The sequence below is a fragment of the Macrobrachium rosenbergii genome, chromosome 52 (assembly GCF_040412425.1).
Source record: "Macrobrachium rosenbergii isolate ZJJX-2024 chromosome 52, ASM4041242v1, whole genome shotgun sequence".
NCBI classification, from domain to species: Eukaryota; Metazoa; Arthropoda; class Malacostraca; order Decapoda; family Palaemonidae; genus Macrobrachium; species Macrobrachium rosenbergii.
The window spans coordinates 35,052,593-35,067,859 of record NC_089792.1 but is presented as its reverse complement, the minus strand read 5'-3'; the positions used below and the strand labels follow the sequence as shown (position 1 = coordinate 35,067,859).

The 15,267-nt window shown below is 41.3% G+C and overlaps 1 protein-coding gene across 4 annotated transcripts in view; it reads right to left on the bottom strand.

Annotated features, from left to right (window-relative positions):
- Nucleotides 1–15,267, bottom strand: part of Ac13E (Adenylyl cyclase 13E) — a 277,289-nt gene that overhangs the window by 39,286 nt on the left and 222,736 nt on the right. For 3 of the 4 annotated variants that reach the window (XM_067096065.1, XM_067096066.1, XM_067096067.1), the window contains one exon: nucleotides 3,418–3,717. The exons of the other annotated variant lie outside the window; for it this stretch is intronic. In XM_067096065.1, the coding sequence (XP_066952166.1) occupies nucleotides 3,418–3,717 (300 nt within the window). The remainder of the gene's footprint in view (nucleotides 1–3,417; nucleotides 3,718–15,267) is intronic. 4 annotated transcript variants of the gene reach the window in all.

Here is a 15,267-nt window from a genome sequence, read left to right as displayed (position 1 = left end):
GGGCCAATGCTAGTGGTGATTTGAAGCTTAAGCCCTTACTAGTGTACTTGGCAGAAAATCCCAGGGCTTTTAAGGGCATTTTCAAGAGTCAACTCTCCGTCATTTGGAAGTCCAACAAGAAAGCTTGGGTTACCTTGATGGTCTTCGAGGACTGGTTTAATGACCACTTTGTGCCAGCAATGGAAAGGTATTGTGCCTCGAAGGGTCTGCCTTTTAAGGTCCTGCTTGTTTTAGACAATGACCCTGGTCACCCTGCGAATCTAAGTAGCATGCACCCTAATGTGCAGATGGTGTGTCTACCACCAAATACTACATCACTCATACAGCCAATGGACCAGGGAGTCATTGCTAACTTTAAGGCATACACTCTGCTTTAAGGGCTGTTGAAGGTAACAAGGAGTCAACTCTGAAGCAATTTTGGAAGGGCTACAACATTGCAGATGCTGTGAAGAATATTGCACATGCTTGGGATGAAGTAAAGGTGATGACTTTGAATGGGGCATGGAAGAAACTGTGTCTGCAATTTGTGAACAGTTTTCAGGGGTTTGAGCAGGCAGAAGATGTAGAGACTGTGACAAGGAAAATTGTTGAGATAAGCAAGAGGCTAAAATTGGACTTGGAAGCTGAGGATGTCACCGAGCTGCTGGCATCCCATGGAGAGGAATTGTCATCGGAGGACCTCATTCAGCTGGAGAAGCAGATGATCGAGGAGGAGGAGGAAAAGACCTCAGACCCAAAGCTCAGAGCATTAACTGCCAAGGGCTTGTCAGAGGGTTTTGCTCATCTGGAAAGAGCTTTGGCATCTTTTGAGGCTGAGGACCCTAACACTGCAAGGTATGAGAAGGTTCGAAGAGGGATCATGGATTGTGTAACTTTCTACGAGGAGACGTTGAAGGAGAAGCAGATGAAGAAAAGTGGGCAGTCTAGGCTAGATACTTTCTTCAAGATGTCTCCAGCACCACCTGCCACTCCTAGTCTAGGTAAGGAATTCTCAACTTTATTTATTTTGTTTCTCGCTTTAATAAAGAATGTTATAAATTGTACATTTTATAAAACTGTTGGCGTACTGTCCTGCAATTTATATTTACTGTACATACACAGCATAACCCAATAATTTTTATCATTTGTATCATTGCAGATGTGATGACCAATCCAGATTCTCCAGAACCTGAACCTGAACCTGAGCCTGAACCTGAACCTGTACTCTCTCCAGCAGCATTTCCAACTTCATCAGGTAAGGAATTCTTAATTTTTGTGTTTGTTTTATATTGTTATAAATATTACAAAAAGTGTACTGCACTACACCCACCTGTACAGTACTGCTTTAGCATGTACTGTAACTTTACATAATTTTATAGCATTATCACTCCAGATCCACATGTTATAGCCTCCTTCCAGTCCAATTCAGCTGAACCTGTCTCCTCTCCAGCTCCACCAAGGTAAAGATTTCATAACTGATTTTTTCTTTCAAATCACTTTATAAAATTGTAGAGCTTATTGCATACATACCCCTGTACTACAGTACTGTACAGTCATTTTTATCTATTATCATTCCAAAAATGACAGGTGTCCCCTGCTCAAACCCAAATTCACCTGCACCAGTAGTAGCACCCGCACCCATTTCATGTCCACCAGGTAAGGAATTCTTAACTTTTTAAAAATTTGTATTACAATGTTTTCCATTGTGTTATACTTAAAATAAATACTACTGTGTACAGCACTTATTACTCACTTTAGTACTGTACATATCATTTTTATCTTTTTCAATCCAGACTCCCAAGCACCTGGAGCTTCCACACCATAGCCCACCTGTTCTCATCTCCTGTACCTTATGCCCACCCCAGTATGCAAGCCAACCACTAGAATTTAGTAAGAACACTTTTTATTTATAAATTGTTATACATTTTATAAAATACTAAAATATTTATACTGTACAGAAGTACTTTATTCTAATCTCTATCATGTACATTATCATTCCAGACTGACAAGCACCTTTAACCTGACCTCTACTGTAATTGTACATACCCTTCTCATGTAGCCTACTGTTTTTAATGTTATAAACTGTTATATGTACACTACATTTGATAAAATATAAAGTAATTTACTGTACAGCTTTATTCTAATATCATTCCAGACTGCCCAGCACCTTTACTAGAGCTCCCTCATCCTAGCCTACATCTAAAAATCACTGAAACTAGGTAAGGAATTCATTTGTTATTTTTATAGGGTCTTTCTGTACTATCCAACATAGGTTTGTGAAATACCTGAACTGATCAGAACAGGGTAATGTACTGTACACATACTCTGTAGCAATTTTATCCTTATCATTACAGGCTCCCTACACATGCACATCTCATCTCCATCTCCCACAACCTAGCCTGCGGCTGTAACAGCTTTGACAAATCACTCAAATTAGGTAAGGAATTCCTAACTTTTTAATTTTTATACATTTCATTATTTTACTGTAAAATACTATATTTATACTTTATTGCATACAGGACTACTGTATATGTTCACTAATAGTAAATTTTTACATTCCAGAGTCCCCTGAATCATGTGGCCACACCAACATTTTTCCAGGGTTAAGCAACACAGGGTTTTAAAAATAAAAGTAAGGAATTCACTTTTTTTTATCTTTTACACATTCTTTGGTATAAATTACAGTACTGTAGACCTGTATTACTGTATACAGTAATAAAATGTATCTTACTCTTGTACAGTATATGTACAGTACTCTATACTTTATTGCATACAGGACTTTACAATTACTACTGTACAGTGCACCACTGTGTACTTTGTACTAAATTGTAAATTTTTACATTCCAGACCCACCAGTTTTTGGATGCACACCACATCAGAATGTAGGTAAAACATCAAGAAACAACATGCAGTATACCCAAAAGGATTAAAAGTAAGGCTTTCATAACTTTGGTTTAAAATTTTTATACATTTTTCTGGCATTGTATGCTGTCCTTCCAGTTTACGACGATTTTCGGCTTACGACGCGGTGTACGAACGGAGCCACCGTCGTAAACCAGGGACTGCCTGTACTTTAATCAAGTTGCAGAAAAATTAATGAAAAATCAATGAATAAGAAAATTAGTTACCACCACAGATTCAGTTGTTCATTACCAACACAGTTCTATACTATTTATCAACCTCAGCCTAGAAATTATTTCATTTCTACTGCACTACTCGCATGTGAATCCATGTGCTGACCATTTCCGAGGCATATACTCAGAAAATTTCTGTATATACACTGCATTCATACTGGACTCAACTGCTTATGAAGGTCTTCACAATAATATACATGAAAGAGAGAGAGAGAGAGAGAGAGAGAGAGAGAGAGAGAGAGAGAGAGAGAGAGAGAGAGAGAGAGAGAGAGAGAGAGAGAGAGAGAGAGAATAAAATCTATACCTGAGCCTGTATGCTTGATCTCCTGCTCCGTATTCCTGAATCTTTCCTTGGGTCCTTGCCAGACAAACTTCCCCAAGAGTTCTGCAGAGTTTCCCTGGGCAGCTGGGGAGTTGCAGGTGTATTAGGTGGGTCAGGTGACGTGGGAGTGTGAGGTGTGGGTGGTGGTGGTTGTGGTGAGGGAAGTGTGGTGGGGGTGGAGGTGATGGTTGGGGTCATACTTGAAGGGAAGTTGCCGCTACCTTGACATACTCCTTCAGTGTCAGTGATGTCACCACTCCAACCTTCACTCCATTCATGAGACTGAAAAAAAGTTAAGAGTTAAATATATAAGTTCTGCAACTATTGTCCTTTCGCTTTGTGAACAAGTTAAAATGTGAAAGTGAAAATGACATTTTTATAATAAAATAAAGTTTATATGTAAGTGCGTCACCGACTTACGGCGACACCGATTTACAACAGATTTAATCTTATGGCGCTTTTTCAGCACTGTTAATGGCGTTTTAGAGTCCGTAACTTGATGCTGCATCAAGTTATGGCGCCATAAGCACCGTTGATAGCGCTAATGGCAAGAAGAGGCATTAAGTTAATGGCATTTACGGCAATGTAACTTGATGGAACATCAAGATACGGCGCCATAATCGCCGTTAAAAGGCGAAACACGACTTGCGGCAGAAATCAACTTACAACACGGTGCTGGAACGGATCCCCCGCCATAAGTCAGGGACCTACTTACTTACCAAGTAATTACATAGCTATCAATTTCTAGCAACCGGCAGCTAAAATCTGAAAATTCGCGGTAGCGAATCTTTTGTTTTGTTTTTGGTGTAAGTAACTAACCCCGCCCACTTTCCAGGAAGGAGAGGAACAGCACAGCAGAGAGGCTCAATTTGTTCATGCCATAATGTCCATGTGAGGGAAAGGAGGGAGGGCTCCCACTCTGCAATTATACTGTATAAAACTTTATCATAAAAATGCCATTTTTATATAAGTAACTTACCAAGTAACTACATAGCTGATTCCCACACTGATAGGAAGTGGGATTCATGGACTTATTCTATCCCCAAGCATTCATAAAAGTAATGAGTTGAGAATAGAAAAGGTTGCTTGTTGTTTCCTTATCTGGTAAGAGAGCTGCTGCAGGAAGATAATGCCTGTGGTGGCGCTCACCTTAGCCTGTAGAGGTGTGGCGGTATAGCCAAGTGTCACCTGCTATATAAGTGGGGACCTTGCAGCGAAGGACTTCTCTGAACGCTAGCAAGTAAAAAGGGTGCCTCTGCCCTGGGCACAGTACCGACACACAATAACCAGATAACAATGCTGTTACCTACACCAAAAAATTAAAAAATTAAATTTTTTATGATAAAATAAAGTTTTGTATATATGGTACTTACCAAGCAATTACATTGCTTATGGTTTCACTTGCCCGCGGCTTAAAAATTTTGAAATTTATGGTAGCGCAGTGTCGGTGTAGGTGACTAGTCCCACCCAGTTTCAGGGTACGAGAGGAGCAACTTCAACAGCGTGATTCAGTTATTTTTTGCTTCTCTTTCCATATGAGGGGAGGAGGGCTTGATTCATAATTACTTGGTAAATATATACAAAACTTTATTGTATCATAAAAATATCATTTTTATATACGTAACTTGCCAAGTAATTACACTGCTGAATCCCAAATTGACATGGAGGTGGGATATATTCGGTTTAACTACCCCAAAATATTATGGATGATAATGAGTTAGAGGACAGCAAAATTAGCACTGGTACAATGCTTGTTGTTCCTTACCTAGTAAGAGAGCTGCTGCAGATAAATACTACCTCTGGTCGGTGCTCATCTTAACCATGTACGGTATGGCAAGTTGGCCAGACACACCTGTACATCAGTGGGTACATCGTAGCAAGGGATGAATCCGGTGACTAACAAAGTATTCAAGAAGCCAGTTGGGCCTGCCCTGGGCACATACTGACCAACCAAATGACCAGAATCAATGAACATGAGCATCACCTACACCACATAATATAAAACACCACCCACCCATTAAAGCTAAGATTGGTGGGTCTCCAGGTACACAGTACCCCCAGGCTCCCCTTGTGACTCAACACCCAAGTTCAAAGCGAAGAGAAAAAAGGAAGGAAGAAAGGCTTCCTACACTTCCTCAACCAGCACCATGCCAGCCACGGATAACGGCCATAAAGTACTACAGGCAGTCCCCGGTTATTGGCGGGGTTCCGTTTCTGAGTGTGTGATGATAACCGGAATTCGCCGCTAACCAAAAATTGGCGATTTTCGGGGCTTATCGGCACCGAAAAGCGCCGATTTTTGGTTATCGGCACCTCTGTTAGGTATGTATTGGCGCCAATACCCAATTATCGGCGCCGATAAGCAGAAATCAGCAATTTTGGGTGCCGAAAATTGCAGATTTTCGTCACTAGACAAGCACCATAAAACCGGATCGCGGTTAACTGAGCCCGCTGTTAACCGGGGACTGCCTGTACAATTTTCAAAAGTAGTTTCCATTATCATGACAATAGACTTACACCTCCAGTAAGTCGCCTGAAGAATTGATGATAGAGACAGGTTGTGCTTGAAGGCTAAAGACGTGGAGACAGCTCTGATCTCGTGAGCTTTAGCTTTGACAGACATTAAAGCCTCTTCTCCAACCTGAGAATGGGCCTCAGAGATCAGATCCTTCAAAAAGAAAGACAAGCCGTCCTTTGACTGGGCACAAGACGGATTCCTAACCGAGCACCACAAATTACTCGTAGGATCTTAAATATTTTCTGTTCTGTGCTAGTACCACCTCAGTGCTCTCACTGGGCACAGAACTCTCTCCTCCTCATCTGGGCCTAGTATTTCCATCAGGCTTTTAATAGTGAAGGAACGAGGCCAGGGCTCGGTTGGGTCTTCATTCTTTGCTAAAAAGCCCAGGGTGAAGGAACATACGGCACCACCTTGGGAAAATCCCACTTTTGTCAAGAGCACACACTTCACTTACCCTTTTGGCAGTTGCTAACATCACAAGAAAGAGGGTCTTCTTGGTAAGATCTTGTAATGAAGCAGAACAAAGGGGCTCAAAGCAGGGTCCGAAGAGCCACTTCAAAACTATGTTCAGATTCCAAGAGACAGCCTCTTGCCCCTTGGATTTCGAGGTATCGAAGGATTTTATGAGATTGGACAGGTCTTGAATCTTGATTAGCAGAGATATCCATACATCTGTGCCGAAACACTGAACTTAGCATAGCCCTGTATCCTCTGATCGTAGAGGAGGACAGGGCCCTAGATGTCCTCAAGTACAGGAGAAATTCAGCAATGTCTGCTACAGATGTCTTAGAAGATAAGGTGTCATGTCTCCTACACTGGGCTCTGAAGATTGTCCACTTGGCTTGATAGACTTTGTTGGAAGAGAAGCATCTACACTTGGCAATAGCCTCTGAGGTTGCTCTTGAAAACCCTTCTGTCTGAGCAGTTTCCTGACAGTCTGAACCCTGTCATGGCCAGAGTGGACAATCTTTGGTGGAACCTCCTGAAGTGGGGTTGTCTAAGCAGGCTTGGTCACTCTGGTAACAACCTCGGGAAGTCCATCAGCAGCTTGAGGAGATCAGGGAACCATTCCTGTCACAGCCAGAAAAGGGCTACTAGAGTCATTGTGACGTTCATGTGGTTGTGGAACTTGTTGAGGACTTCTCGTATCATACAGAATGGCGGGAAGGCGTAGAGATCCTTGTTCGACCAGTCTTGTAGCATGGCGTCCGTCGCCCTTGCTAGAGGGTCTGGTACTGGAAATCAAAAGACTGGTAGACAATGATTCTTGGACATCGCAAACAGATCTATAAGAGGTCTCCCCCTCATCTTCCACAGATCCTTGCACACCTGTGGATGAAGAGTCCACTCTGTGGGGAGCACCTGACTGTGACAGCTCAACCTGTCCGCAAGGACACTGAGCTTGCCCTGTATGAACCGCATCACCAACTTGGTCCGGTTATGATCTGCCCATAAAAGGAGGGTTCTCGCTACTTCACAAAGGGAGAACAAATGAGTCCCCCCTTGCTTCTTTATATACGTCAGGGTTGTAGTATTATCTGAGTATATGGTCACTACTTGACTGCGGACTATTGAAGCAAAATGCTGAAGGCCCAGCCGAATTGCCGTCAGCTCCTTGAGGTTGATGTGCCAGTGAATCTTTTCCCGGGGACCAAGTTCCTGACACTTATTGGGTGCTTAGAAATGCTCCCCAACTCAGATCCAATGCGTCTGCATAGAAGCCTAGGTTGGGGTTCAAAGGAAGAACGGACTTCCCTTCTGAAAACCTGCCTCCTGAATTCCACCATAGGAGATACTCCTTGATTTCTTGAGGCATCAAGAAGACAAACGTGTCTGGATGAGCTTTCCTGTCCCAGCTGGCCTGCAGATAAAACAGAAGAGTTCTCATATGTAGCCTTCCTAAGGAAACAAACTACTCCATGGAGGCTAAGGTACCTAGAAGGCTCATCCATTGGCTCACCAAACAGGTTTGGCAGGTAAGGAACTCGTCAAATTTCTTCAGGCATGACTGAACTCTTTTGGGTGACGGAAAAACCTGAAAACTCTGAGTTTATCATCATCCCCAAATAGAGAATTGTCTGTGATGGAACCAGGTGGGACTTCTGAAGGTTGATTAGCAGACCCAACTCTTCTGATAAACGAAGGGTCTTCCGAAGGTCCTCCATGCACCTCTCCTTTGACGGCAATCAAAGGAGCCAATTATTCAAGTCCAAGAAGAGCGAGATGTTTATCCCCATCAGATGAAGCCTCTTGGATGGCAGAGCAAGGACTCGGGTGAACACTTACGGAGCAGTCGAAAGGCTGAAGCATACACCCCAAAACTGTACACTCTTGTTGAGAAACACATAATATAGATATTTCCTGTACTTCACCCAAAGAAGAATCTAAAAAGGAAAAGCAATGAAAGCCAAAATTTAAGATGACTGCTCACACCTGAACCACTATCGGAACCGGCAGAAAAACAAATGAATCGTGCTGTTGAAGTCACTCCTCTTGTACCCCAAAAGTGGGCGGGGACTAGTCACCTACACCAAAACTAGTGCTATCATGAATTTCAACATTTTTAAGCTGCCGGTGAGTGAAACTATAAGCAATGTAATTACTTGGCAAGTTACATATATAAAGCTACTACCCAACCATTAAAAGACCTGGTGGGCATCCCAGTACAGAGTACCCCCAGACTCCCCTAAGACTCAACACTAGTTTCCAAAGCGAAGAGTAAGGATGGAAGGAATGCATCCTATACTTCCTTCCCCAACACCATGCCAGCCAACGATAAAGGACCCAAGGTACTGCAATTATTAAAAACTGTTTCAACATCATGTAAATAGTGTGACGTAAATACTGGCTTACATTTCCAGTCTGCGGTTTGGAGAATGCAAGAGAGAGAGAGAGATAATACTTGAATGCTAAAGACCTCGCCACAGCCCTACTCTCGTGAGCTCTCACTTTCAAAATGGGAAGAAGCTCTCCTCCTACTTGGGAATGTGCCTTACGAATGAGATCTTCTAGGAAAAAAGAGAGGTCATTCTTTGAGAGAGGTCTCGAGGGGTTCTTCACTAAACACCTCAAGTTATTGGAAGGACTTCTTATACTGTCAGTCTTATGGAGGTAGAGTTTGAGTGCCCTTACTGAACAAAGGAATCTCTCCTCATCATCTGAACCTACTCTGTATTAGGTTCTTAATGCAAAAAGAATAGGGCCAAGGTTTCGCTGGATTCTCGTTCTTTGTGAGAAAACCAAGTGTGTAGGAACATATCGCATCTCCATTAGAGAAACCGATTCTTTTATCAAGAGCCTAAATCTCACTTACTCTCTTGGCTGTAGCTAAGACTACCAGGAAAAGGGTCTCCTTGGTTACATCCTTTACTGAAGCAGAGCCAAGAGGTTTGAAAGGTGGACCAGAAAGCCATTTAAGTACCATGTCCAGGTTCCAAAACACTTGTTCTATATCCTTTCACTTCAAAGTATTGAACGATTTAATAAGACCAGATAAGTCCTGATTTGAAGAAAGATTCAGGTCCCTATGTCTGAATACTGAGCTCAACATGGCTCTGTGACCCTTAACCCTTAAACGGTGAGCCTCTATTTACAAAAGTGTCTGCCGTATGCCAGCCGGGTTTGAGAGTTAGCGCCAAAGTGGAAAGAAAGCTTTTTTCAAAAAATCACAGCACGCTTAGTTTTCAAGATTAAGAGTTCATTTTTTGCTCCTTTTTTTCTCATTGCCCGAAGTTTAGTATGCAACCATCAGAAATGAAAAAAAATATCATCATCATATATAAATATTGAAATATATATGACAGCGTAAAAAATTTTTTTTTATATAATTGTATACAAATCGTGCTGTGAGCAAAACGGTTAAAGCTAATGAGTTATTTTTTTTCCGTTGTATTGTACACTAAATTGTGATGATTTTGGTATATAATAAATTGTAAAACGATCAAAGCAACACAGAGAAAATATTATCACAAAATGATGCACGAATTCGTAACGAGCGGACGTAAAAAGTTTTTTTCAAAAATTCACCATAAATCGAAATATTGTGCTAGAGACTTCCCGTTTGTTGCCAAAATTACGACAAAGTGACTAAAGAAATTCTGAGATTTTCAGCAGAGTTAGTGCGAGCGGATGTAAGGAAAAAGTTTTTTCAAAAATTCACCATAAATCGAAATATTGTGCTAGAGACTTCCCGTTTGTTGCAAAATGAAGGTAAATGATAGAATATTACTAGAATGTAAGAGTTTTAGCTTACAATTGCATTTTTTTACCATTTCAGTCGAGTCAAAGTTGACCGAAGGTTGATGTGATTTATATGAAAATATTTCAAAACTGATATGAGCTACAACAATGAGTTATTTTTTGTTGTATTCTACATGAAAGTGAGCACATTTTCATATATAAAACTTTATGAAACGGCAAATAGAAAACGGTGCAAAAATTACGACAATGTGACTAAAGAAATTCTGAGATTTTCAGCAGAGTTAGCGAGCGCACAGGTAAGGAAAATTTTTTTTTCAAAAATTCACCATAAATTGAAATATTGTGCTAGAGACTTCTCATTTGTTGCAAAATGAAGGTAAATGATAGAATATTACTAGAATGTAAGAGTTTTAGCTTACAATTGCATTTTTCGACCATTTTGGTCGAGTCAAATTTGACCAAAGGTTGAAATTTTGGCACATCGTGATTTATGTGAAAATATTTCAAAACTGATAAAAGCTACAACCATGAGTTATTTTTTGTTGTATTCTACATGAAATTGCACACATTTTCATATATAAAACTTTATGAAATGGCTAATAGAAAACGGTGCAAAAATTACAACAAAGTGAATAAAGAAATTCTGAGATTTTCAGCAGAGTTAGAGCGGATGTAAGTAAAAAGTTTTTTTCAAAAATTCACCATAAATTGAAATATTGTGCTAGAGACTTCTCGTTTCTTGCAAAATGAAGGTAATTGATTGAATATTACTAGAATGTGAGAGTTTTAGCTTACAATTGCATTTTTCGACCATTTCGGTCGAGTCAAAGTTGACCGAAGGTTGAAATTTTGGCACATCATGATTTATATGAAAATGTGTCAAAATTGATAAAAGCTACAACCATGAGTTATTTTTTGTTGTATTCTACATGAAATTGCTCACATTTTCATATATAAAACTTTATGTAAAGGCTAATAGAAAACGGTGCAAAAATTACAACAAAGTGACTAAAGAATTTCTGAGATTTTCAGCAGAGTTAGCTGATGCTTTCTTTTGGGATAAGAAAGAAATTCACGCACGCGCAGCTGGGTCACGCTTGTAAACAAAACAACAGCGTGATCTGTGAACTCCCAGCATCCCTCAAGGCACGTGATTTAAAATTTTTTGCAAACGAGGCCTATAAGTATTTTTCCGCGAATATCTAAAAAAACTTTTCGTAGTCGATGTATTTTACGTCCACTTAGCACCCGACAGACAACTTCTGTCGACGTAAAATACATCCAGTCGGCGTTAAAGGGTTAATAGTAGAAGAGGATAAGCCCCTAGAAGTTCTCAGAAACAACAAAAAAATCTGCAATCTGTCACAGGTGTTTTACAAGAAGAGATGTGATTTCTTTTACACCAAGTGTAGAAAATAGCCCACTTGTTTTGGTAGACACTGGGCGATGACTGTCACCAATATTCTGAGACAGCTTCTGAATCTGCTCTCAAAAAGCCTTTAGCTCTGAGCAGCTTCTTAACAGTCTGAATCCTGTCAGAGCCAGCGTATATAACCCGACAGAATCACCTGTGGTGAGGTTTTCTGAGAAGCTTGTGTTTTTGAGGCAGCAGTCTTGGGAAGTCAGATAGACTTATCAGGGCCGGGAACCAATCCCCAGTGGCCAAAAAGGGGCTATTAGGATCCTTGTCAGACCAATCTAGAAGCATGGCATCCATTGCCCATGCTGAAGGATCCGGTACTGGTGAACAATAAAGCCAAGACAGTGATTTTTGGAGGCCACGAATAGGTCTATTGTCAGCCTTCCCCACGGTTTCCAAAGGTCTAGGCAGACCAATGGATCCAAAGTCCATTCTCTGGGTATCATTTGGTTGCCGCGACTTAGTTGGTCCACTAGAACATTCCCTTTACCTTGTACAAATCTTGTTACTATTCTTGTTTGGTTCTGATGAGCCCAGAGAAGAAGGTCCCTTGCCACCTCACAAAGGGAGAAGGAATGAGTTCCCTTTGCTTTCTGATATAGGATGGAGGTCGTATTGTCCAAGTGTACTGCAACGATCTTGTCTCGGACCTATGATGCAAAAGCTTGCAATCCCAGACTGACTACTTTCAGTTCTCTCACATTTATGTGCCAGGTCTTCTGTTCTTGTGACCACATCCCAGAGACTTCCTTGTCCCCCAGGAAAGCTCCCCAACCTAAATCGGACGCATCTGCATATAAGCTCAGGTTGGGGTTCTGAGGAAAGAGGGACTTCCCTTCTAGTAACCTGTCTTCGGACCTCCACCAAAGCAGTTGCTTCTTGATGTCTTAGGTTACCTGAAAAATGAACGAGTTCGGATGTTTCTTTTTGTCCCAGTTGTCTCTGAGATAAAAGTGAAGTACTCTCATGTGAGATCTCCCCAGGAGACAAACTGCTCGATGGAAGCCAACGTCCCAAGGAGACTCATCCACTTGTTGGCTGAACACATCTGAAGGGTGAGAAATCCGTCTATTGTCCTTAGGCAGGATTCTACCCTCTTGGGATTTCCCTGACCTCAGCAAAAGCTTATTCCCTGGGGTGGCCTCGCAACCCATGCCCGAGTTGGTCCTTGTAACCTGCAAACCTCACACCTCCATCCACCTCTTCTACTTCATCGCAATCCCCAGAAGACAAGACTCTGGTGGACTAACTCTTCGAGAGTCCTATCTAAGCTGGTCACCAATATGGACGCCACGCCACAAAAGCTAGCAGAACTAGTTGGCACCACTGCTGGCCCAGTTGTCACAGCAGCTGAGGCAGATTCATTGCCTGTTCTGTCAGTGGAAGCAAAATCCATAGACCTGGCCCAAGGATCATCTCAGTCTAAGGCTTGAAGAAATCCAAAGAAGAAGAGAAGTGGAGGGCATAAAAGGTCCAGGTAGTTAACAGAGCCACTGAGCTCTCAAGGCACTCATGCCTCATATATAACAGTGCCTCCTCTTATTAGAGCACTCCTGGCACCTTGCCCAGAGAAGGATGCCTAGACTGTCTCCTTAGCCTGTAGCCTAACCAGATGGTCTCCTTAGCCTGTAGCCTAACCAAGGCATAGCCATTTGTACTGATTAAATTTATTTGTAATTAGCTGAGACTGTTCCCCAGCCACACAGCTGAGGACGTATCTAGCTCAATTTACAGATTGTTGCATTCAGTTAAATAAAATTTTGATTCATGCTTGTTAAAATATTCATGTCACTGTACACCACGTCCTAGACGTAAGCTCCAGTAAACTTAACATTTTCCTTGTAACTGAAAATGCCACCTGCAATTTGGCTAGTATCATTTTAATGTTGCTGCGTTGGCTTATTTCTTTGTGAAATTCAGTAGTTAATTTGTGACTAGGAGTCAACAGTATTGCTAAGCCATTTTAAGAAATTTATTCCACAAAGAGTACATTTAAATAAACACAGACACCTTGAGTTTAGTGTTAGGAATGCTACATTTAAGCATGCCCTTGAGCCAAACTCTCCTCCAGAAATGAGTGTACAGTGGCCATGGCAGTTACATTACTGTAAATTATTTCTAGTTACGAAGGCCAGGGTTTAGGAGGGGAAGTCATAAATTAAGATACAGTATCAGCAGCCCTCTTGTACAGGCCTTCCAATCCGAAAGGGCATGGAATGTTCGTTTAAAGGGGGAGCTGTAACATTTATTATTAGGGCCGATCAATCTTAATTCAGCCTAAATACACCAATATGAAAGTGAATACAGCCCCTGTTAATAGCGGTAGTCCTGCCGTTTCAGCCAGACAGGAAATTCCATCCCTCATTGCTCCCACTGTGTTCCCCCTCTTAGACAATCCCATAAAATTCTTGCCTTTTGTGATTTCCCTGTGTTTATCGACCTATTTCCTCCCCCCAGTTCATCCCTTTCAGATACGTACTGGCACAAACTGGAAGAAACTAGCCCAAAACCACAGTGGCTGGATGAGGTCAAGGAAAACCGATAAAAGGAGAGATGGGCAGAGGCTCCCAGAGTGAGTGAGCGAATGGACGCATTTTCGTCCAGAGCTGAGAGGCGTCCTTCCCACCTTCGCAAACAGGACCCCTTAGTACCCAGGCACATTACTCCACACCTACAGCAGTAGAATAATTCCCTAAGACTGGAAGTCATCCGTGCTTCGTGCTACAGGGCCTCAATTAATTCAACAGGTACGTGTTGGTGTAAGAGGGGTTCTGGCCAGCTTATTTTTTTTGTAATTCTCTTGATTATTTCAATGAAGTCCCTTGTCTTATATTTTCCATCTGTCAATTTCAGTGATCTATGCGTTGTGTGTTAAAGTCCTCAATAGTGACTCATGAATAAAAATTCCTCCTTAAGCCTTCAGCCTTACAGAAAATAATTCGTTAGGTTGTGCATAATTGACATTCAAGTGACCATACAGTATATTATTCTCTTGATTGCAGAGAGGAGTTCAGAGTCTTGCATCAGTGCATATTCTGCTTTTTTCAATTCAAGAGACCAGTCCTACATGGAAAAGTCCTACAGTTATTTGCAGTCTTAATTACCTACGGATAGAATGTGCCATTAATCTGTCCACTCCATTTATTTAATCATAACTGTTTATTATACTGTTCTGTAACGGTGGCATTCTAGTTTCACATTCATCACACAGGTGTCCCTATTTCAAGCCACCATGTCTGTCTGTCTATCAATCTATCTATCTATCTATCTATATCTATCTATCTATCTATCTATATATATATATATATATATATATATATATATATATATATATATATATATATATATATATACATACACAGGCAGTCCCCAGTTATTGGCGGGGTTCCGTTCGGCGGCGTGACGACAACCGAAAATGCGCTAACGAAAATCAGCAATAATAGCACTGATACCTGGTTAGCAGCGCCGATAACTGGTGATCAGCGCCGCCGATAAGAGGCGATCAGCGCCGAAAACCAGTTATCAACAATGAAAATCTGGTTATTGTCGTCGCTAGACAAGCGTTGTAAAAACGGATCGCCGGTAACCAAGGCTGCCGATAACCTGGGACTGCCTGTGTGTGTACATATGTGTGTGTATGTGTATATATATATATATATATATATATATATATATATATATATATATATAT